At 40.7% G+C, this 23,922-nt stretch overlaps 2 protein-coding genes across 5 annotated transcripts; both read right to left on the reverse strand.

The window, feature by feature from the left end:
• Window positions 1–12,719, reverse strand: fam167ab (family with sequence similarity 167 member Ab). Of its 2 annotated transcripts, none has more exons than XM_061900646.1 (3): window positions 11,505–12,719; window positions 9,224–9,592; window positions 1–1,711 (listed from the first exon to the last, which is right to left on the reverse strand). In XM_061900646.1, exons 2-3 carry the CDS (start codon window positions 9,533–9,535, stop codon window positions 1,448–1,450), a joined length of 576 nt encoding a protein of 191 aa, XP_061756630.1. In that variant the 5' UTR covers window positions 9,536–9,592; window positions 11,505–12,719; the 3' UTR covers window positions 1–1,447. The 2 variants fall into 2 exon arrangements, with proteins under 2 accessions (XP_061756630.1, XP_061756629.1); XM_061900645.1 differs by lacking the exon at window positions 11,505–12,719 and adding an exon at window positions 11,357–11,498.
• Window positions 12,720–12,828: 109 nt separating this feature from the next.
• lca5 (lebercilin LCA5) lies at window positions 12,829–21,898 on the reverse strand. 3 transcript variants are annotated; one of them, XM_061900643.1, is made up of 9 exons: window positions 21,407–21,898; window positions 20,869–20,943; window positions 20,161–20,547; window positions 19,045–19,265; window positions 18,663–18,968; window positions 18,442–18,579; window positions 18,267–18,363; window positions 17,897–18,018; window positions 12,829–14,676 (listed from the first exon to the last, which is right to left on the reverse strand). In XM_061900643.1, the coding sequence occupies exons 3-9, from the start codon at window positions 20,519–20,521 to the stop codon at window positions 13,774–13,776; spliced, it is 2,148 nt and encodes a 715-aa protein (XP_061756627.1). In that variant the 5' UTR covers window positions 20,522–20,547; window positions 20,869–20,943; window positions 21,407–21,898; the 3' UTR covers window positions 12,829–13,773. The 3 variants fall into 3 exon arrangements, with proteins under 3 accessions (XP_061756627.1, XP_061756628.1, XP_061756626.1); XM_061900644.1 differs by lacking the exon at window positions 20,869–20,943 and having other exon boundaries at window positions 20,161–20,563; XM_061900642.1 differs by lacking the exon at window positions 20,869–20,943 and having other exon boundaries at window positions 21,407–21,897.
• Between the last annotated feature and the right edge of the window lie 2,024 nt (window positions 21,899–23,922).

Genomic DNA, 23,922 nt, shown 5'->3' on the forward strand with positions numbered 1-23,922 from the left:
CTTGATTAGAATAGCCTTAAAGTTTATTGAAATACTTGGACTTGAACACAAGATTTGACAAGTTATTTGCAAAATACTACACTGGGCTCACTGATGAGGCAGCAGCGAGCATATACGGAAAGAGGAGCTTTTAAAGCGATCTTAGGTGTGCTTTGGATGATGTCATATGTTTACAAACTAATACAAATTTGCTATCAAACAATTACTCTTTTCATAAAATACACTTGAATTGCTGTTTTGGTGGAACTAGTCTCTCCTTTTCTAGATACAGTGCATTCGGAAAGTATTCACAGCGCTGCACTTTTTTCCACATTTCGTTACAACCTTATTCCAAAATGGAATAAATTAATTTTTGTCCTCAAAATTCCACACACATACCACAGCAATTACAGCTTCAAGTCTTTTTGAATACGATGCCACAAACTTGGCACACCTTTCTTTGGGCAGTTTCACCCATTCCTCTTTGCAGCACCTCTCAATCTCCATCAGGTTGGATGCGAAGTGTTTGTTTTCATCCAGGATGTCTTTGTATATTGCTGCAGTCATGGGGGTGACCAAGAACCCGGTGTTCACTTTTTCAGCATTACAGTATTCCTTTGTGGAGAGAGGATAACTTTCCAGAAGGACCACCATCTCTGCAGCAATTCACCAATCAGGCCTATATAGTAGAGTGGCAAGACAGAAACCATTTCTTAGTAAAGTTTGCCAAAATGCACCTGAAAGACTCTCAGACCATGAGAAACACAATTCTCTGGTCTGATGAGGCAAGGATCGAACTCTTTGGCAGGATTGCCAGGCATCGTGTTTGGAAGAAACCAGTCACCGCTCATCACCAGGCCAATACCATCCATACAGTGGTGGTAGCATCATGCTGTGGGGATGTTTTTCTGCGGCCGTAATTGAGAGACTATAGTCAGGATAGAGGAAAAGATGAATGCAGCAATGTACAGAGACATCCTGGATGAAAACCAACGCTTTCCGTCCAACTGATGGAGCTTGAGAGGTGCTGCAAGGACGATTGGGCAAAACTGCCCAAAGTGTGCCAAGCTTGTGGCATCCTATTCAAAAAGACTTGAAGCTGTAATTGCTGCCAAACGTGCATCAACAAAGTATAGAGCAGAGGCTGTGAATATTTATGTCCATGTCATTTTTTTTTTGTAGTTATTTATTTGTAATATATTTGCTGATTTAAAAAAAAAAACTTTTCATATTGTCATTATGGGGTATTGAGTGTAGAATTTTGAGTAATAAAATTGTTTTATTTCATTTTGGAATAAGACAGTAACAACACAAATGTGGAAGAAGTGAAGGGCTGTGAATACTATGCGGCTGCACTGTATTCTAGATATGTTTTTAATTTTATTAGGTTTTCCTCCACCATTAGCTGTGTGTTAAAATGATTAGTCAAGCAGCTAGTCTACTAAAGACTGAGTAACATAACATATGACTAGCATAGCGAGAAGCGTCGAGAATTAATGTTCATCTTCGTGACTCCGATGAGTCGCAGCGGCGCCGATAGGCCCAGACCCGGCGTGACTGGACATTCGCACAGCAGGTCGGCCAACTCGTCGCGCTCCTCCAGGCCATAGGTGGCGTCGTTGAGCATGCGGCGATGCAGCTGACACGCCTGCTCGATCTTCATCTTGCTGATGTCGCTACGCAGGCGGATGAGCTGCCTCGCCAGGTGCTGGTCCTGTAGACGCATCTCAGCCTGGAGGACCGAAAACGAAATGTAATATTCAATGCTACAAGAGGTATTTTACCTCAGAAAACTTCTTTACACGGGACTCTTTATTGTCACCATATCCACAAAGAAAACTCACAGTGGGACTCTCTTGACATTATCTAATTTCCGTGCACTGGCCTGCCGAATGTGCAAAGATCAGTGTAGAGGTCCCGGTAACCTTCACTTGTCCACTGTCTTTGTGCAAAGCCTGGAAAACTATTACAAAGGCTTTGTCTCTTTGCGTGTTAGCTCCATGAACATCAGTGAATGGATGAGTGAGCGGCCTAATTGAGCACAGTGGAGGAAATCACACTTGCGGAAAGTTTGGAATCGTCGCAAAGTCATTAAATAAATGAGCGATTAAGTCAGCAGCCTAAACAAATTGCAGTAAAAAATAAACACAAAAAATCTACAGGAATACAGTGGTGCTTTTGAAGACCAAATGTACAAAAAAAATATATATTTAATTTGGAAATAATGTTAATACTACTCATAATATTTTTGCTGTCATATAAAAAAATCAGACCTCCATTTGCGGAACGATACACGGGCAAACTGACTAGTTTCTTACGACAAACGTTTTTCCTTAAGATAACAGAAGGAAATTGTAGTAAAAAACTGAATCAAATGAAAAATGAGACTTTCAAAAAGCGAGGTACCACTGTGTTTAGATTGTAACTATTGTGCGGCATTAAGCATGTAGGCCATGTTTACAGGTCCAATTTGTTTGCTGCCTAAATGGGCTGCTGTAAAAAAAACAAAAAACAATCGGATAAATAAACAGAACTACTGTGAAGATTTGAATGTCATCACCAGGTCATTAAAAGAGTTTTTCAAATTTTCTTAACAATTGGTACTTTTTTTTAATGTATTTTGGATTTGCATAAGTCCTGAAAATTTGAAATCAAATCATAAATTAATTAAATGAATTTATTTCGCTCATATAATCAACCATTTTGTGTGATCAATTTAACAGCACAAATTATACATATTAACAATCATACACATACACACACAAAAAGAAAAAGAATGATCGAAAAAGGAATAGGCTGAAGCCAAGGCTTGTATTTGCCTATCCTATACCTTCACTGAAAATTAAATTGCCTGGAACATCAACGTTTTAAAAATTCATTGGGATGAAAATAACCATTACTATGTTTTATAATTTTATAATTTCATCTTTCAAGGCTTACTAAAACCTTAACAAAAAAATATGTCTTCAACTCATCACTGAGCTTATTCCACCATGTACCTCCTAAAACTGAAATACATTTGTAATTTACATACTTAATTTACATAATCAAAAAATCAATATCCCCCCGTAAATTGTTCTCTTAATTTAAATAACCTTAGAAAACAAGCTGGAAGACTGTTGTTCTTTACTCAAAAACACAACTTTAATCTGAAAATTTTAACAAATTAGAACTCATGAATAACAAATTGGTAGGTTCACAGTTGCGTCATGGTGGAGATGTTCACGAAACAATTTTGCCGTCCTCGATACGTCCTCCAAATGAGCTGTTTGGAATTTGCCTAATTTGTGTAGTTTTTTTTTTTTTTAACAGGTGACGTCAAATATGGCAAAGTTTTACCCAAATGGCTTAGCTGGTGTCGGCCATTGTAGTCCGAAATTGTAGTTTATAAGCGCTTTATTTTTCTTTCTTAGACTTAGACAAACTATATTAATCCACAAGGAAAATTGTGGCCACCGTGACCACCACTTCCCGAAGACAGCTGGAACTCCACTCGGCGACGGAAAGTTTCTGTGAGTATGGCTTCCTGCGCTTCGTGCACTTTACTCATGGATAGGTTGGCTTTGCTAGAGAGCCGTGTCCGCCAGTTAGACCAATGTAATTTCGTAACTTTAGATGTTGCGGACACATCTGCTAGCGTTAGCTGTAGCGAGCTAACTAGCCCAGCTTGTAGCAGCCCTAAGCGGCCTACAAGCTACGGTGTACCGGTTGAGACGCATAATAGATTTAGCCCTTTAGCTAGTCCTACACCCCAGTCTACCGGGCACCACACTTTAGTCATAGGGGACTCCATCACCCGAAACATAAAGCTTAGCAAACCAGCCACAATTAAGTGTATTCCCGGGGGCAGAGCACCTGACATTGAAGCTAATCTTAGGGAGCTAACTCGCAACAGGTCTAGTAAACACGTACGACAGGCTATCCGCACCACTAGTTATGTGAATATAGTAATACACGTTGGCTCCAATGACGTTAGGATGAGACAATCAGAGATTACAAAGAGAAACATAGCCAGGGCTTGTAATCTCACCAGAAAGATGTCCAGGCATCGAGTAATTGTCTCTGGCCCCCTGCCTGGGAGAGGCAATGATGAGAGATACAGCAGATTAGTCTCTCTTAACAAGTGGCTGGATAGCTTCTGTAGACAACAGGGATTTACGTTTATTGATAATTGGCCCTTTTTCTGGGGCAAACCTGGCTTGCTGAGGAGAGACGGCCTTCACCCTGACCAGGAAGGCGCTATCCTCTTGTCTCGGAACATGGATTTCGCATTGAGCCATATTTGACTAACTGCACTAGAGCAAGCCCGGTCACAGGCAATTACAGAGCCTGCTAGCCTGGGTATGGAGTCAGATAAATTAGAACTAGCCAGCGCCAGGCTGGATAATCCCTGTACACATAGCAATTTTCGTAGAATAATACACAACTCACAAAATGTTTTTTCTGCTATGACTATGACTACGTCAGAGTTAGACATGCGTTCTACTGAGGTGGCAAATTATGATGCGTTCAGTTTATCGCAGCGCCATGTAGACAATCTGAAAATTCCCGTCATATCAATTCCTAGATATGGTCGTAATTATTTTAAGTACACAACGCATAATAAACGCAACATTATTAATATTGCTACTACGGATAATTTTATCAACAACTCCTTAAAACAGCCCACTACCTATAATATGGGCTTTCTAAACATCAGATCTTTGTCTCCCAAAACGTTATTAGTTAATGAGGTCATTAGAGACAACAACCTTAACGTCATCGGTCTTAGCAAAACCTGGCTTAAACCAGACGACTTTTTTGCGATAAATGAGGCATCCCCTCCTAACTATACGAATGCGCATATTGCCCGTCCCCTTTAAAGGGTGGGGGGGGGGGCGCACTAATATACAACGAAAACTTTAACTTTAGTCCTAACTTAAATAATAAATATAAATCGTTTGAGATGCTTTCTATGAAGTCTGCCACACCTCTGCCTCTGTGCCTGGCCGTTATCTACCGCCCCCCAGGGCCCTATTTGGACTTTATTAGTGAATTCTCAGAGTTTGTTGCTGATCTAGTGACGCACGCCGATAATATAATTATATGAATACCCCATTGGACCCACCGTGCGTGGCGCTCCAGACTATAATTGATAGCTGTGGTCTTACACAAATAATAAATGAACCGACGCATCGCAGCGGTAATACGATAGACCTAGTGCTTGTCAGAGGTATCACCGTTTCCAAAGTTATGATACTCCCGTATACTAAAGTAATGTCCGATCATTACCTTATAAAATTCGAAGTTCAGACTCATGTTCGGCAAGCTAATAATAATAATAACTGCTATAGCAGCCGCAACATTAATGCTGCCACAACGACGACTCTTGCTGACCTACTGCCCTCGGTAATGGCACCGTTCCCAAAGTATGTGGGCTCTATTGATAACCTCACTAACAACTTTAACAACGCCCTGCGTGAAACGATTGATAGTATAGCACCGCTGAAGTTAAAAAAGGCTCTAAAAAGGCGTACGCCATGGTTTACTGAAGAAACTAGAGCTCAGAAATTATTATGTAGAAAGCTGGAACGCAAATGGCGCATGACTAAACTTGAGGTGCACCATCAAGCATGGAGTGATAGTTTAATAACTTATAAACGCATGCTTACCTTAGCTAAAACTAATTATTACTCAAATCTCATCCGCATTAATAAAAACGATCCAAAATTTTTGTTTAGTACAGTAGCATCGCTAACCCAACAAGGGACTCCTTCCAGTAGCACCACCCATTCGACAGATGACTTTATGAAGTTCTTTAATAAGAAAATTGAACTTATTAGAAAGGAGATTAAAGACAATGCGTCCCAGCTACAACTGGGTTATAGTAACATAGATACGACTGTATATACGGCGGATACTGCAAATATCCAAAAGAGTTTCTCTCGTTTTGATGAAATAACATTAGAAGAATTGTTACAACGTGTAAATGGAATAAAACAAACAACATGTTTACTTGACCCACTTCCTGGGAAACTTATCAAGGAGCTTTTTGTATTATTAGGTCCATCAGTGCTAAATATTATAAACTTATCACTTTCCTCGGGCACTGTTCCCCTAGCATTCAAAAAAGCGGTTATTCATCCTCTCCTTAAAAGACCTAACCTCGATCCTGACCTCATGGTAAATTACCGACCGGTGTCTCACCTTCCCTTTATTTCGAAAATCCTCGAAAAAATTGTTGCAGAGCAGCTAAATGAACACTTAGCGTTTAACAATCTATGTGAAACCTTTCAATCCGGTTTCAGGGCAAATCACTCGACTGAGACAGCCCTCGCAAAATTGACTAATGATCTATTGCTAACGATTGACTCTGATGCGTCATCTATGTTGCTGCTCCTCGATCTTAGCGCTGCTTTCGATACCGTCGATCATAATATTTTATTAGAGCGTATCAAAACACGAATTGGTATGTCAGACTCAGCCCTGTCTTGGTTTAACTCTTATCTTACTGATAGGATGCAGTGCGTCTCCCATAACAGTGTGACCTCGGACTATGTTAAGGTAACGTGTGGAGTTCCCCAATTGTTCGGTCCTTGGCCCTGTACTCTTCAGCATCTACATGCTGCCGCTGGGTGACGTCATACGCAAATACGGTATTAGCTTTCACTGTTATGCTGATGACACCCAACTCTACATGCCCCTAAAGCTGACCAACACGCCGGACTGTAGTCAGTTGGAAGCGTGTCTTAATGAAATTAAACAATGGATGTCCGCTAACTTTTTGCAACTTAACGCCAAAAAAACGGAAATGCTGATTATCGGTCCTGCTAGACACCGACCTCTATTTAATAATACAACTTTAACATTTGACAACCAAACAATAAAACAAGGTGACTCGGTAAAAAATCTGGGTATTATCTTCGACCCAACTCTCTCCTTTGAGTCACACATTAAAAGCGTTACTAAAACGGCCTTCTTTCATCTCCAGAATATCGCTAAAATTCGCTCCATTTTGTCCACTAAAGACGCCGAGATCATTATCCATGCGTTTGTTACGTCTCGCCTCGATTACTGTAACGTACTATTTTCGGGTCTCGCCATGTCTAGCATTAAAAGATTACAGTTGGTACAAAATGCGGCTGCTAGACTTTTGACAAGAACAAGAACGTTTGATCATATTACGCCTGTACTGGCTCACCTGCACTGGCTTCCTGTGCACTTAAGATGTGACTTTAAGGTTTTACTAATTACGTATAAAATACTACACGGTCTAGCTCCAGCCTATCTTGCCGATTGTATTGTACCATATGTCCCGGCAAGAAATCGGCGTTCAAAAGACTCCGGCTTATTAGTGATTCCTAGAGCCCAAAAAAAGTCTGCGGGCTATAGAGCGTTCTCCGTTCGGGCTCCAGTACTCTGGAATGCCCTCCCGGTAACAGTTCGAGATGCTACCTCAGTAGAAGCATTTAAGTCTCACCTTAAAACTCATCTGTATACTCTAGCCTTTAAATAGACCTCCTTTTAGACCAGTTGATCTGCCGCTTCTTTTCTTTCTCCTATGTCCCCCCCTCCCTTGTGGAGGGGGTCCGGTCCGATGACCATGGATGAAGTACTGGCTGTCCAGAGTCGAGACCCAGGATGGACCGCTCGTCGGGACCCAGGATGGACCGCTCGCCTGTATCGGTTGGGGACATCTCTACGCTGCTGATCCGCCTCCGCTTGAGATGGTCTCCTGTGGACGGGACTCTCGCTGCTGTCTTGGATCCGCTTGAACTGAACTCTCGCGGCTGTGTTGGAGCCACTATGGATTGAACTTTCACAGTATCATGTTAGACCCGCTCGACATCCATTGCTTTCGGTCCCCTAGAGGGGGGGGGGTTGCCCACATCTGAGGTCCTCTCCAAGGTTTCTCATAGTCAGCATTGTCACTGGCGTCCCACTGGATGTGAATTCTCCCTGCCCACTGGGTGTGAGTTTTCCTTGCCCTTTTGTGGGTTCTTCCGAGGATGTTGTAGTCGTAATGATTTGTGCAGTCCTTTGAGACATTTGTGATTTGGGGCTATATAAATAAACATTGATTGATTGATTGATTGATTCCACACAGTAACTCAGTTACAAAGGATGGAAAAGATAATGCAGGTATAAAGTAAACTAAAATGTTACTAAATATCCTCATGTTGTGGGGCAGACTGGCTCGTACATGCACATTCATCCTCCACTATTGCCATTTTTAATACAAAGTAGCGCATAGTTTTTACTTATATCTGTCTATAGACTCCATATGGAAGGGCTAAACACTACAACAGGGCTGATGGAGAGAAGACTCGGACAAAGTGGAGGTGCGTAAATAAGACTGCCCACAAAACGGCGCATCCTGAAGAGACGGTCAGAAAGCAGCTTAAAAATGGTCAATAAAAAATTATCTATGTAACATTTTACCAAAGAACCGCTATTACAAGTTATGTAGACCACAAGGAAGTGTTTTAAATGTAGGGAAATAAATTATAATATGACCCTTTTTAGGTTCACCTATTTTTTCTGGCTAAATGGGTTGCTATAAAAATATCAGTACGATGAATAAACGGACAAATGTGAAGATTTAAATGTAGTCACCATGCCCTTCAATAAACAAGTCCTTAAGTCAGGCGCACCTTGTTTGCTGGCTAAACGGGCTGCTGTAAAAATAAATAACTCAATTCAATAGAGAAACAAAAGAAATGTGGAGATTTGATTGTATTCAATATGTCATTAAATAAACGAGTCCTAGTTTGCCGGCTTGACGGGCTGCTTGGGCAGAATATTGTTGCAACTAAAAGTAAACAACAATAAAGTGAAGTTTGGATTGTGACTGCTAAGCCATTAACTAAAGAAGACATGTATCCAGTCTTAACGTATTTCCTGCCTAAATGGGCAGCTGTGAAAGATCGAAACACGAGAAGAAGAAAATAATATTGTAGTAGCCATATGTCATTTGATAAGTCAGGCCCAATTTGTTTATGCGTAGATAGGCTGCTGTAATTAATGAAAAGAGAAATTGTAGCTGTTATGTAATTAAGGCATATATAGGTATACAGGCATAAAGTGTGCGCTGCCTAAATAGGCTGCTGTGAAAAAAACTATAAACAGGAAGATATTTAAGGTTGAATTGCATTTGCTATGTCATTAAGCAATAAAGTCATTAAATCAGTCCAAACTAGTTGTCCCCCTAAATGGGTTAAAAAAAAATGTAAAACAAGATTTAGAAGTGTTGCGGTCATCTTACCAGTTCTTGTCTGAGCCAACTCAGAGCCTCGTCGACGTTCTCGAACACCTTCAGGACACCTGACCTCAACTGGCAGCGAATCGTGTCTGAATGTCTTCGTGTTCCGCCGGATTCCGCTTCAACTGTTCCGCTTCCGAACCCTGTGAACTGTTCTGCCTCCAACCCGGCTTTCCACTCCAAGTAGGAAGGTCTCCTAGTTTCGAGTCTCAGTTTCTCCGTCAGAGCCTTCAAGATCAGGAGATGGTCCCCTGGAGGCGAATTCTCACACGTCGACCCGTCTGCAGGGGTCGTTGCGGACGCAGACGCCTCCATTATAGAAGGGCTTTGACGCTAAAGTGCGATGTAAAAGTTCTTCAACATTCCGAACAACTGTGAAGAGAGCGAGAACACAGTGAGTCGTAAAAAACAGGAATATTAAGGCATAATCCCCAGTTTAATGCAGTGATTGGGACGCTATCGTCACATATCAAATTATAGCCGATCAGCAGTTTGTTTCCATAGCGACTGCACATACAACATACATGAATCAGCATTTTACTAGAAAACCACACAACTCTTTTATTACCACGTAAAAACAGCCATTTAACAGTAACATACGCTTGACCATATAGGACTTGGAAAATGCATTAAATCTACATTATAGCCTCATAAACTGTAGTTCTCCGTTTTGTTTTTCTACAAAGCGGTTTGTGCTCACTTATCCCATAATAGGCGCCGCAGACCAGCAGTGAAGTCATTGGCCATGTAGTTAATGATAGGCTCAACTCCTTTAACAAGGAGAATAAGAGGTATTTTGGGGGTTTAAATTGCTTTGGAGTGGATTTTGTGATTATTCTCAGCATGAGTCTATAGGGGAGGGGGTTACTTGAGTGTGTGTTTGCATACAGAGATGAACTGTTACAGGAGTTTGAAAAAACCCTCAACTAGTAATCCCAATAATTACATTCAAACACCCAAGAGAGGGAAGAGCAGCCAATAATCTTCATTCCGACATTCCTTTTTAGTCTAAAGATCTTCTGGAGGCAACATTAAAAACTCAACAACATTAGGTTCAGCAATAATATGTTCTCTGTGGTTAGGGTTTATTATGGGATGCCAAAACCTGGACCAGCTGAGGAGTCTCAGGAAAGTTCAGCTCATTAAACACTTTTAAACGCAGTCAGCATATTTGTCCATCAGTCTTTTTACAATTTATTTTTTTGTTTTATATATATATATATATATATATATATCCATCCATCCATCCATCCATTTTCTACCGCTTATTCCCTTTCGGGGTCGCGGGGGGCGCTGGCGCCTATCTCAGCTACAATCGGGCGGAAGGCGGGGTACACCCTGGACAAGTCGCCACCTCATCGCAGGGCCATATATATATATATATATATATATATATATATCTCCATCCATTTGCCACCGCTTATTCCCTTTGGGGTCGCTAGTGCCTATCTCAGCTGCATTCGGGCGGAAGGCGGCGTACACCCTGGACAAGTCGCCACCTCATCGCAGGGCCAACACAGACAGACAACATTCACACTCACATTCACACACTAGGGCCAATTTAGTGTTGCCAATCTACCTATTCCCAGGTGCATGTCTTTGGAGGTGGGAGGAAGCCGCAGTACCCGGATGGAACCCACGCAGTCACGGGAAGAACATGCAAACTCCACACAAAAAAATCCCGAGCCCGGGATTGAATTTAGGACCTTCGTATTGTGAGGCAAACATACTATCCCCTCTTCCACCGTGCTGCCCGCACTTTAAACAAGTGTGCAATAATAAAAAAAGACAAAAAATTTACTATCAGTCATTTTTTTTACTGTTGGCACAATTTATTTCAGTCCTTGAACAAATACAAAATATATATTGTTACTACTACTAACACATATTGTCTTTTCATATATTAAATACACAAATTGTCAATTTTGTTTCATAGGTGAGTTTACACAATAGCAATGAATGCACCAAGTTCAACCTTTGTACTTTCCTCTGAAATATTTGCAGGTATACCTTACTAGAAAAATAGCATTTGTATTCCTGATAAATACAGATAAACAGTTATTTGATTCCTGATATTATGCTTCAAAAGAGCTCGCTAGTTAACAATTAGCCTAACGAGGTACGATTCATTCTTACCACGTGACTGCTCTGGTGACCCACTTCCGGTTGTAACAGCTCGTTTGGAACATGTCGTTTTGTTTTAGAGAATTTGTTGAGAAACAAGACGCGTGAAGACCACCATGCTCACCAACTCGAGAAGGAAAAGAAAAAGAAAAAAACTCACTCGTTCCGTTTTATTTAATCTCCTCCCACAGGTCTTCGGACGGTCCACTTGTTCCAGCTCCGGGAGGAGGGGCTGGGAAGTTGCTAGGAGACGCTGTCCCGCGTGTGCACACACTATGCTCGGTAGGTGTCGTCTGTCTTATGACGTAGTACAATGCAAACTAAAAAAGGCTACTAGGGCACATGATGGACGTGTGTACTGTGTTTGCAATAAAAAGTACAATATACAAGCATATCACAATTTGTGATTCTAAACTTATTCATTATTAATAATAATAAAAGTGTAATTATGGATGGAGCTCTTGTATTATGTCCCATGGGTGTACATTACTTTAGCGAAGCAAATTATATTTATATAGCGCTTTTTCTCTAGTGACTCAAAGGGCTTTCATAGCGAAACCCAATATCTATTTTTTTTTTTTACATTTAAACCAGTGTGGGTGGCACTGGGAGCAGGTGGGTAAAGTGTCTTGCCCAAGGACACAACGGCAGTGACAAGGATGGCGGAAGCGGGGGTCAAACCTGCAACCCTCAAGTTGCTGGCATTGCCGCTCTACCAATCGAGCTATACCGCCCCACATTACCTATCATTAAAAAAAATAATGACAACACAATAAAAAAATACTCTTCTAAAATATTAAATACTCATAGGAGATTTAAAAAAGAAATAGTTTTGACTTTGTTAACTTAAAGCAATTGTAATACATAAATAAATAAAACATTGAACAGTGGATGAACCTTGTGTAGTACATGTGTAAGTGGACTTTACATATTTATTCATATGTATATTAGGGCTGCAGAAATGCCATCCATCCATTTTATACCGTTTATTCCCTTTGGGGTCGCTGGTGCCTATTTCAACTACAATTCAGGTGGAAGGCGGCGTACACCCTGGACAAGTTGCCACCTCATCACAGATAGACAACATTCACACTCACATTCACACACTAGGGCCAATTTAGTGTTGTCAATCAACCTATCCCCAGGTGCATGTCTTTGGAAGTGAGAGGGAACCCACGCAGTCACGGGGAGAACTTGCAAACTCCACACAGAAAGATCCCGAGCCAGGGATTGAACCCAGGACTACTCAGCACCTTCGTATTGTGAGGCAGACGCACTCACCCCTCTTCCGCCGGGCTGCAGAAATTAGTTGTTATAATGTAGCAGGTGTTTGTATTGGTAATATAAAAATAAAACATTTTAATATTTGGCGATTGAGATGTACATCACACCCCCTTATACGTTGTTTGTTTCCAAGCAATTGAATTATTTTTAGCAGTCAATCCCTGCGAAGCTGGCAATGAACGGATCAAAAAAGAGGAACATTTCTGATAACAATAGAACATTTAATGCTTCATGGACAGACTCATTTGCTTTCACTGTTGACAGGGTGTGATCTTAATATGTGGGGAGAAAATGGCAAACAACTAAAAAATCAAATGTTGAAAGTCATTTCAAGAACAAGCGCAGCATTTGCGGAAAGATACCCACCTTGAAATGTTAAAAAAAAGAGCAGTTACAAAACTGCTGCGGAAAGTTGATCAGAGCAAAATTACTGGGGTTTCTGTAAAACTATAAGTGGTGTTATCGTTGTTTTAGGGATGAAACACCCTCTAGGTGAGTTTTATTTGGTGGGAAACGGCCTAATGGCTCGTTGCATGCTGAAGGTTGCCAACCACTTGTAATACGAGTAATATATCGATTGTTTTGTTCATTTAATTGAGTAACACACTATATAGCCTTAATGCAGATTTTAGGGGAAATAGTTCAACTATTTTTTCACTTGCGATAAACTTTCAATAATTTTTTTTTGTAAGTGCAAATCATCAACATTGAAATTGCACTTTTAATATATGTGCATTATTAAATTTAAATTATCTGCCACATAGATCACAGCCCCCACGCGCCACTGCTCACATGTGTGCTCGATTGCAGCGGCAGTGCTGAAACTATGTCCGCCTATTTAAAGTTTTGTGCAATCCATGCAGTCCCAATTTTTTTTTACACTCATTAAACTAATCGAAGCAACAGAATATAAATCGAAGCTTTTTGATTAAATAAATTAACCGATTAATCGTTGCACCCCTATTTATAGACATATTTATGAAGACAAATGATGTATCATGTATTTAACAAAATAATGTAATAATAAATACAAAACAGAACAGGACAAGTGAACTAAATTTAAAATCAAAACAGGTGAAAGTGCAACTAAAAAAATAACTATATACGACACAACAAGTGCTAAGTTTGTTTTCCTTTTAGAAATGTTATAAGGTTAGTTCTTCGATGTCGTCATCAAACGAAGGGATAGCGACCACAGTTGGCCGGCTTTCCACAATGTGACAAGTGTCCGAGGAGGCCAACGGCGGCGCTGACGTGCTGAAGTTCATGCGTCCCACGCGTGTACCTGAACGCACGCTGTTGCTGCTCGCATCATGAACGTCTGTTCTGATAGCGTCACCAAAAGGTGTCGCCAGAGAACCGAACAGCTGCTGCATGAGAATGGACTTTTTGTTCTTTGAGAGGCCATCATTCTCTTGCTTTTTGTCCACTTCTGCCCCACGGAGGCTAAAAACACCAATCGCTTGTAAAGCAGAGTCCCCGCCCTCTTTGATAAGAGGCGCGGGGACACTTTGGGTATTCCCGAAAGAAGGCACATAGCTCCCAAAAATTAAGTCCTCATCGGATTTTTGGGAGCGCAAGCTTCGCCTACGTCCGACTTCCCTGTTTCCATCTCCAGCGATCAAACTTCCATCCTCCACACCAGAGGAGGGACACTCAGCTGGAGCCGCGTTAAACTCAAAGGTGTCGCTGAAGATGGGTTTCCGCACCTTCTCATTTTGAAGATCAATTTCCCGCATTTTCGCCAGTAGCTGGTCCTTTCTGCGACGTGCCTCGACCGCCTCATGGTTCCACCTGTCTCCTTCCTCTTGGACATTGCCACTCTTCCTGCTACTGCTGCTGCTACTGCTCCTATCCCTCAAATCTACCAAGAAGCTGGCTCTTGTTTTGTCCTCGTCCTCCTTGTCTCCTTTCTCCCACCCTCTTGGTCGTTGTTCTTCTTTCGGCTCCTGCTCCTTCGTGCCTCTTACGTCTTCTGTCTTTTGATGCTGCTGCGCCCGGTTTGGACGTCTATCTGCCTCTGCTGGTTCATCTGCCTTGTCCATTTGCTGGTGACATTAAGCGGGACAAAAGACATGCTTGAAGTTTGACAGCAAAATTCCTATAAAATGAGCCTAAATACAATTTTTTGGGTCTCACATCCAATCTTATTTTGAGTCCCGATTCGATACGTTGACAATAGATCATACAAATGTAAATGTTTAATAGCATATAACATAAGTAAACACAAACACATTGTTATAAAGCTTATCTTCTTACATTTTGAACTTGCTAGTATTGTTGTAAATCATAATATTGGCTATATACTATTGGCTCCTATTTAACTCTTTTGGATTTTGCCCTCTAATTCTTCCTGTATCCAGAGACTTACTCCCTGAGTATGGAAAAATAATAAACCATAACCAAAAGTTATTTTGTAACAATAAGAAAAAGAAAAACGTCAATGTAATCAATTTAGTATTGCTATATATTTATACTATATTAGGTATCGATAGAACATCTGGATTGATCATCCCAATTTACAAAAGCGCTGCATAAATCTAACTAACCCATTATTATTTTTATCCATCCATCCATTTTCTACTGCTTGTCCCGTTAGGGGTCGCAGGTGGTGCTGGAGCCTACTATCATTATTATTACATTGAAGCTTTAGCGTTTAGGTTATTGTGTTGATCTGCTCGATGTGTGTGTGTATCATACTTATTTTCTTCTAGTCTTCCAGTATTAATCGTACTTTGAAAAGACTTAGGCCCTGATTTAGTAAAAGTTTGTGTATACTAAGGCATGTGCAAACTTGAAAGCACACGCAAACCTGATCTACTAAATGTGTGCAAAGTTGATTGCGTATGTTAAGTGATCAGAATAAGGCGTGCATTCCATTTTGCGTCTCTTGTCTTCATTGATATGCAAAATATATGCTGATCATCAAAACTCCCACAATGCTCGGAGGAAAAGACATAAATATAATTTAGCACGTGCCCTGTGTTTTATCAACATTTGTCACCATTGTGCGAGCCCTCTTTTGTGTTTTATATAGCACGTTTCAGCAGAATGTGCAAAGTGACCACACTCTGCTGCAGGATCAGTGCACAGAGAGACAATCCATGGACTGACAAGAATCCTTCGTCCTAGAGTACATTTGTCAACATTTTGGACGGTGAGAAATAAAAAAATATTAGACATACCATTTATTTAGTAACATCATTTTATAATGTTTACAGCTGTTAGAGGACTTAAGGGACTGTATAAAACAAATTCAATTGATACGTTTTAGTTTCTTTTGGTATTTTTTGATGACGTTTTTTATCCCACATAGAATATCCATCCATCCATTTCCTACCGGTTGTCCTTTTCGGGGTCACGGGGGGCGCTGGAGCCTATCTCAGCTGCATTCGGGCAGAAGGCGGGGAACACCCTGGACAAGCCGCTACCTCATATTATTGAAATATTTAATTTATGAAAAAAACTTTAAATATGCATTTTTTTGCATTTTAAGTGGAGTAATCAATCAATCAATCAATGTTCATTTATATAGCCCTAAATCACTAGTGTCTCAAAGGGCTGCACATGTACAGCCTCTTACCAATTAGGGTATGTTAAGCAGTAAAAAAAGATGGTTTCATTGTTGATACACTGCATGACTGCTTCTAAAATGTCTGGTTCATGTTTAAAAACAGAGCAAAACACCACAGGTAGGAGCATGATAACATAAATGTGGTGATGCCCTGTACAGTACACAGAAATTCTTCATTTAAACAATGCGGTCTGCACAACTTCAATTGTACACGCGGTGTTAGTAGATCACACACATACTTGCCAACCCTTCCGGATTTTCCGGGAGACTCCCGAAATTCAGAGCCTCTCCCGAAAACCTCCCGGGACAAATTTTCTCCTGGAAATCTCCCGAAATTCAGACGGAGCTGGAGGCCACGCCCACTCCAGCTCCATGAGAACCTGACTCAATGTTGTGACCCTCTTAAACAGGACAATACTGCCATCTACTGTACATAGAATAGAATGTATATATATTCTATATTTGTTCTGAAGCCCACAGTAAAGAGACGTAACTTCATCACGTCGCCTAGTTATTGACTCCAACCCAATATATCACACCGTCGACGAGCAAAATGGAGAAATACACTTGCAAGTTCCAGAACGATTGGAAACAAGAATTTCAGATTATCCAGGAGAGTTCGAAGAGAAAGGGGTATGTTGCCTGTAAATTTTGTAGAACAGACTTCTCCATTGAACACGGTGAACGGATATACTCAGACATGAACGGTCAATCAGCAAAGCACAAAGCGTCCGCAGCGCAGCATCGTTCACAACCCAGTGTAATGGCCCACCTCGCAAAATGGAGACCCGATGGTGTATTTTATGCTGAGACAAAGATGGCTATGCTGATAGCTGGAAGCAACATCCCGTTCTCATTTGCGGATGTCTACAACAAATCCGTGAAGGATGTTCCCGGATTCGAAGATCGCTCGCCAATACGCAAATGGCAGAACAAGGGTTACTCAAATAGTGAAAGGTAAGTGTTGTTGTTTTTTAGTAACCAGCAAGCACAGTACAGTTAGTAGGACAACTGTGTTTTTATTACTGTGTATTTGATAGATGCCGTCTGAAATTCAACTATTTTATTTATATATGTAATAAAATAAATATATATAGAATTCACTTAAAGTCAAGTATTTCATACATATATATATATATATATGTATACATATATATATATATACATATACATATATATATATATATATATATGTATATGTATGTATGTATGAAATACTCGAGTTGGTGAATTATATGCCATCCCTCTTAACCACGCCCCCCACCCCAACCACGCCTCCGCCACACCCCGACCACGCCCCCCACACCCAACCTCCCGAAATCGGAGGTCCCAAGGTTGGCAAGTATGATCACACATAACACGACCACTATTAGTACATGTTATTTCATAGATTGCACACGCTGTTTACCACATGGTGTTTGGATCTTAGTAATTCAGGCCCTTGCAGACGTGGCTTGTTAATTACCTGTTTGTTCTAGCTTGCTGTTAAACTCGAGCAGGTGTCCCCCTGAGCGTGCATTCCCTTTGAAGTAATCTTTCACAAGTACAATCTTTAGCCATGTAAACACTGGCACACAGCTGCGGTAATGATTAGCTGGGCTTGGCAGCTCATCAGCCGATAACTTCGAGAAGGCAAATATCGGCCTGATATGATTCCACCATCGAGATCAGGACATCTTTACTGAATACTTTACCTTCAGTGATAGATATTCGTCTGGTGCCGGATCACTGCTGACAGAGGGAGGAGGCGAGGGGAAATCCGGGCTGCTCGTTCGGTCTTGGGTCTGCAACGCCTTGGCATGGGTCCTGCTGGGGACTTGTAAGACGAGACAAAATCACTTTTCAAGCACTAAATTCAAATAAGACATGTATGCATATGTTCATGCACAATTTACTTTGTATTACTTGTCTTACAACAGTTAAGTTAAGCAGTTAAATAGTAGTCGCCGCATTAAAAAAAAAAAAATTTCAATCACCCACAGGCCAACTGGTGCTCGCTTTACTTCTGACTAGCTTATTGAATGAAGTCTAAATGACTCAACTAGATGAATAAATGAGCCTTACGCTTTGGTTTGTTGTCACATTCAGTGACTTTCCGCAATGGGAGTTTCCCCATGCGATGAGCATAAATGTTCTTCATCTCTAACTCCCTTTCTTTTTCCTGCAAAACCAAAGAAATAGTTAGGATGGCTTGCATTTTCTATGCTGTATGATACTGTATATTTGCACAGTTGTGCACCCGGAGTTTGTTGGTGAGTTGGTCGAGCTCCTTCTGCAGAGTCTTAATCTCCTCCTGAGCCATGAGCATTTTCTTCCTCTCTGCAGCTAACTGTCTCTGGTAACTGCTGCTGCTCAGCTCCATGTTCCTCTCCAGCTCCTTTCACACAAGCAGGATCGAAATGTGGCACATTACTAAACACACACTTCAACTCAATTTGGAGTGTAAATATGAAATAATACCTTCATCCTGAGTTCAACCTCTTGCGTGCGAGCCCTCTCCTGCTCCAGCTTGAAGGTCAGCTCCTCGCGGGCTCCCAATTCTCGCTGCTCGACCAGCTTATTCATGCGGCCAATGGTCACTTGACTCCTCCTTAGCTGCTCCTCTTTCTCCTTCAGCCGACGCTCTGCAACGCGCTCTCGCTCCTGAGTGCGCCGGAGACGCTCGCGCAGCACGTGGGTCTCGTTGGCGTGGCATGACAGCATCTTGGAGATTTTGCTCTCTGCGTCCGTGTAGTTCTGCAGGGCTTTCTCTTGACGTAACTGAAGCTGTGGCAGGATAATAGAAAAAAACATTGGAAATGATTACCTTCAAACATTGTTATAATTCAGAACCTGACCGTACCTGCTTGAGAACACGGTTTTCCTTCTGCAGCTCCACGATGCGCAGCTGCAGCTCACCGTGAGCGTTGCGCAGTTCGTTGATCTTCAGCAGACGACCCGAAAGCATTTGCTTTGTCAGAGGGTCTAGGTCTTTCGGAGGAAGGGACTCTTTGCTGCGCGAACGCACTCCGCGGTAGCGTCCACCCGGACGCGGTGGGCGAACCCGGACACGTTGCTGCATACCTTTTTTATATAAAAAAAAATAGACACATTCTTGTTGAATACCATGAGAAGGTGTCTTCTCATCTTACACTGGGAATGTATGTACTAATATGTTTGTCCATCACAATGAATAGACCCTCTAAATGTGTCAGCTGTTTTAAGACAAACATTCCACATTTAAATTGGATTAAAAAAAATTGCATTGCTGCTTGTTCTTTTGCTTTTAAAGAGGAAATGTGTGAAGATAACCATAGAACCACATACACTTATACCAACATAGCAAATATATAGCAAAAAAGAGGGGGCAACAATTAGTTGATGTTAAAAATGGATTTAAAAAAATTACGTCACTGTCATCATTTGTGTTTTTCCTCAGTGGGCATAAACATGCGCTCGACAGCTTCACAAAACATTGTGAGGGAAAACTTTTGGGAGTAAAGGAACATTTCACCTTGAACATGTTAAAGACATGAATAACTTGCTCAATTGGCAAAGCAGACCTAGCTTTTTATGGCAGTACGTCTGTGATGCAGGTGAATTTAAAGTGGAGGGATGTTGGACATCGGAAGGATGGGTTCTCTGACTACCCTAGGTAAGATAGTTAGCTTGTTAGCTGGCATGCTAACAGGGAGAGACTGAGATGCATGAGAAGTAGCTTTAACTATCATTTTAGCTAAAGTCCACCAGCTAAACTTTGTCTATAGACTTTCTAAACACACCAACACCCGTACAAATTCATCAATATCATGGTTGCTCAGTACAATATGGTTAACAGTGGTTAACTTTCTTTTACACTTGTATGGCAGCTAGGAACACTAACATTTTAACAGGCTGTAGAGTAAAATAAGGTTTTGTGATGGCGACTTTGACCCTGCAACAGGTTATTTATATTTTAGTGTGTCTGTGCTTGACCCACCTGTATTATAGGGGGAACTGCTAGAAATCCGGTTTCCCCGTATCCCCACAGGCGGGGTAGGTGAAAGTGTCGGTGAGAGCGAGCGCTCTGACAGTGACTCGTTGTCGTAGTCGTCCGAGTAGTAGGGGCCCTTATTCTGTTGCCCCCCGTCTCCATCTGACATGTGGTCGCGGTCCGGATCCGAAGTGTTGATCTCATTTTTCGAAATGTCTTTTTCATCCTGGATCCTGTTCCGGAAGTTCTTGTTGTGTTTCTGTTTCTTAGTGGACGATGCGCGACTTTCCCTCTGCGCACTCTTCACAGACCGTCGGCTCTGATTGTCAACCCAATCGTCCACGATCGGTTCCGATTTGGACTCCATTCTTTCTTTTATGATGAGAAGGAGCACTGAAACAGAACAAAACTGGATTTTTTTGTTTTAATTATGCACACAGGTTAGACTGCACTTCATTCACCAGCCTGACAGTATAGTCCATTGATTAACCAGACTTAACATTGGCACAAATTCTAGGCAACAGACTTCCTTATTGTGCAACATTGTTAGGTTACTAGGCAACAACTCAATGAAGTAGAAGTTTCCGCCAGGCTTAATAATAACAGACGTCCTGCACAAGATGCATTGCAGGCATGTTAATAAACACCAAATTAAATATTGCCTAAAACTGATGATCATGAGGAACAACAATAAAAAACTAATGTTAATAGCACCTTAAGGTCATGCTGTCATCTGCCCCCTTCTAAATCATCCAGACAATAAAACAGCCACTTGACGGTGGTGGGTGTCTATGGCAACAGAAATGCACAAAGACTAAATCAACACCAGGAGTAAAATACATCAAGGACAGAGTTTGATAATCATTGCCATGCATCCAACCTCCCGTAGGCCTACAAATCATACTTTTTTAAGCAATCATGTTTTAATTGCGGTACGTAGCTTCCACAAATATGCTGCTCAGGGTTTGTAAACATGAGGAGCAGCAGCAAGTGCAGCTAAGATATCTTGACAGGATTAAGCTAAACCCTCACCGTCTGCTCTTGACAGGAGCATTGTTGTCACAAACGGTTGCCGACACACACATATATAAGCATATGGACCTATAATGACTATGTGTTTTTTTAAGATTTTCAATATCTCCACATTTAAGGTTAGCTATGGAGCTAACGGAAAGCTAAGTGGCTAACTACACCGTTATAACTGCTAGCCCGAGGCAATAACTCAACAATCAACAGGTGAGGTGTGACTTACCGTTATCCTGCACCTCCGCTCGCAGACGAGTTCCTCATGAATGATGGTCGTTGACAATGTTTGACCAAAAAAAGAGCTTAAATGGGCATCGTTGAGAATGGTCGAACAACAGCTGAGATATAAACAGCTGCTTAATGCTTACGGGCTAGCTTGTTAGCTTAGCCTTCCACGCCCCGAGATGCATGCTCCACGATGTTTGTTTGTCAAAAGTCATCACTGTTCAAACTTCGAACTCGCGTGGGAGTATTGATCGGCCAAATTCAAGCCGGTAGCAGCAAGTTGCGAGGAGTGGAAGAAGGCACGGCAGACATTACTGCTGCTGCGCCACCTGCCGTGTTAGCAGAGAAACCGTTTGTATGACGTCACCAGCTCGTCTTTCCAATACATTACGTGATTACGCTCGGCTAAAACATTGATAGAATGATACTTTTTAACTCTACTCCTCGCAGTTGGACCTTGCAGGTTGTCTTAGAAGACGTTTGGTGTCTCTTCCGAGCATACATGTCAGTTCATGTTCACAGATTTAAATCTAAAGATCGCACTAAACTGTTATCCGCAAATGGGGTTTGAGCCAAAGAACTTTCACATCAGGGGTACCCAAACTTTTTGACTCGGGGGCCGTATTGGGTTAAAACATTTTGGCCGGGGGCGGGGATATATATATATATATATATATATATATATATATATATATATATATATATATATATATATATATATATATATACACACACACACACACTGTATTTCCTTGAATTGCCGGCGGGGTGCTAATTAATGTACAACCTCTTCTCACTCCTGCGCTTACCTAAGGCATGCGGTAAAAGTAAGCATGTGCTAATTATTTTAAAACCTCTTCTCACTCCGGCACTTACCAAAGGTATGCAGTAAAAATTTGAGTGTGATGTTAGCTTGGACCTTAAATCCTACTGAATAGCTCTTAATCTTTTTCCCTTTATGCCAGGGGCCACCAACGTGGTGCCTGCGGTAGCCCATAAGGACCAGATGAGTAGCCCGCTGGCCTGTTCTAAAAATAGCTCAAATAGCAGCACTTACCAGTGAGCTGCCTCTATTTTTTAGATTTTATTTATTTACTAGCAAGCTGGTCTCGCTTTGCTCGACATGTTTAATTGTAAGAGAGACAAAACTCAAATAGAATTTGAAAATCCAAGAAAATATTTTAAAGACTTGATCTTCACTTGTTTAAATAAATTAAATTAAAAATACAACCTTAAAAATGATTTTAGGATTTTTAAACATATATACCTTTTTACCTTTTAAATTCCTTACTCTTCTTTCCTGACAATTTAAATCAATGTTCCCTTTTTTTTTTTATTGTAAAGAATAATAAATACATTTTAATTTAATTCTTCATTTTAGCTTCTGTTTTTTGACGAATAATATTTCTGAAATCTTTCTTCAAACTTATTATGATTAAAATAAAATAAAAATATTCTGGCAAATCTAGAAAAGCTTTAGAATCAAATTTAAATCTTATTTCAAAGTCTTTTGAATTTCTTTTAAAATTTTTGTTCTGGAAAATCTAGAAGAAATAATGATTTGTCCTTGTTAGAAATATAGCTTGGTCCACTTTGTTATATATTCTAACAAAATGCCGATTTGATTTTAACCTATTTAAAACATGTCCTCAAAATTCTAAAATTAATCTTAATCAGGAAAAATTACTAATGATATTCCATAAATTATTTTATTAATTTTTTCAAAAAGATTCAAATTAGCTAGTTTTTCTCCTCTTTTTTTGGTAGAATTTTTTATTTTAAAGAGTCAACATTTAATTTTCGTTTTTTTTATTCTGTTTTCTCTTCTTTTAAACCGTTCAATTAAGTGTTTTTTTCATCATTTACTCTCTACAAAAAAACCTTCCGTAAAAGGAAAAAAAATGTACGACGGATTGACGGACAGAAACATCCATTTTTTATACATATATATATATATACATATATATATATATGTATATATAGATTTATTTATTAAAAGTAAATTGAGCAAATTGACTATTTCTGACAATTTTTTTAAGTGTATATCAAACTGGTAGCCCTTCGCATTAATCAGTACCCAAGAAGTAGCTCTTGGTTTCAAAAAGGTTGGTGACCCCTGCTTTATGCGATTTCAAATTACCGGTATTGAAGTCAGCCTCCTCCATTTTGAAAATGATGACAGGGGAAGTGTCACTCGTGTGGTCAGATGAGACCAGGTGGTAAAATCAATCAATCAATAAATGTTTACTTATATAGCCCTAAATCACTAGTGTCTCTACAAAATGCGAGTGGACCTCTGCCTGGTTGCCTGGATTTCGAAATACCTCACCGACAGGCCACAGTACGTCAGACTGAAGGACATCACGTCTGACACTGTGATCAGTAGCACCGGAGCACCGCATGGAACGGTGCTGGCCCCTCTTCTCTTCACCCTGTACACCGCTGACTTCTGCTACAACTCAGAGCTGTGTCACATCCAGAAATACGCGGATGACACAGCCATCGTCGGGTGCATCA

Source organism: Nerophis ophidion, linkage group LG05, assembly GCF_033978795.1.
Source record: "Nerophis ophidion isolate RoL-2023_Sa linkage group LG05, RoL_Noph_v1.0, whole genome shotgun sequence".
In the NCBI taxonomy this organism is placed as follows: Eukaryota; Metazoa; Chordata; class Actinopteri; order Syngnathiformes; family Syngnathidae; genus Nerophis; species Nerophis ophidion.

Coding starts and splice junctions, on each gene's coding strand:
- fam167ab (XM_061900646.1), bottom strand. CDS start 9,535: ATGGAGGCGTCTGCGTCCGCAACGACCCCTGCAGACGGGTCGACGTGT. Junction 1,712..9,223: donor GTTGGCTCAGACAAGAACTG/GTAAGATGACCG, acceptor TCGGTCCTCCAG/GCTGAGATGCGTCTACAGGA.
- lca5 (XM_061900644.1), bottom strand. CDS start 20,521: ATGGAGTCCAAATCGGAACCGATCGTGGACGATTGGGTTGACAATCAG. Junction 19,266..20,160: donor CAGTTCCCCCTATAATACAG/GTGGGTCAAGCA, acceptor TATATAAAAAAG/GTATGCAGCAACGTGTCCGG. Junction 18,580..18,662: donor AGGTTGAACTCAGGATGAAG/GTATTATTTCAT, acceptor CTTGTGTGAAAG/GAGCTGGAGAGGAACATGGA.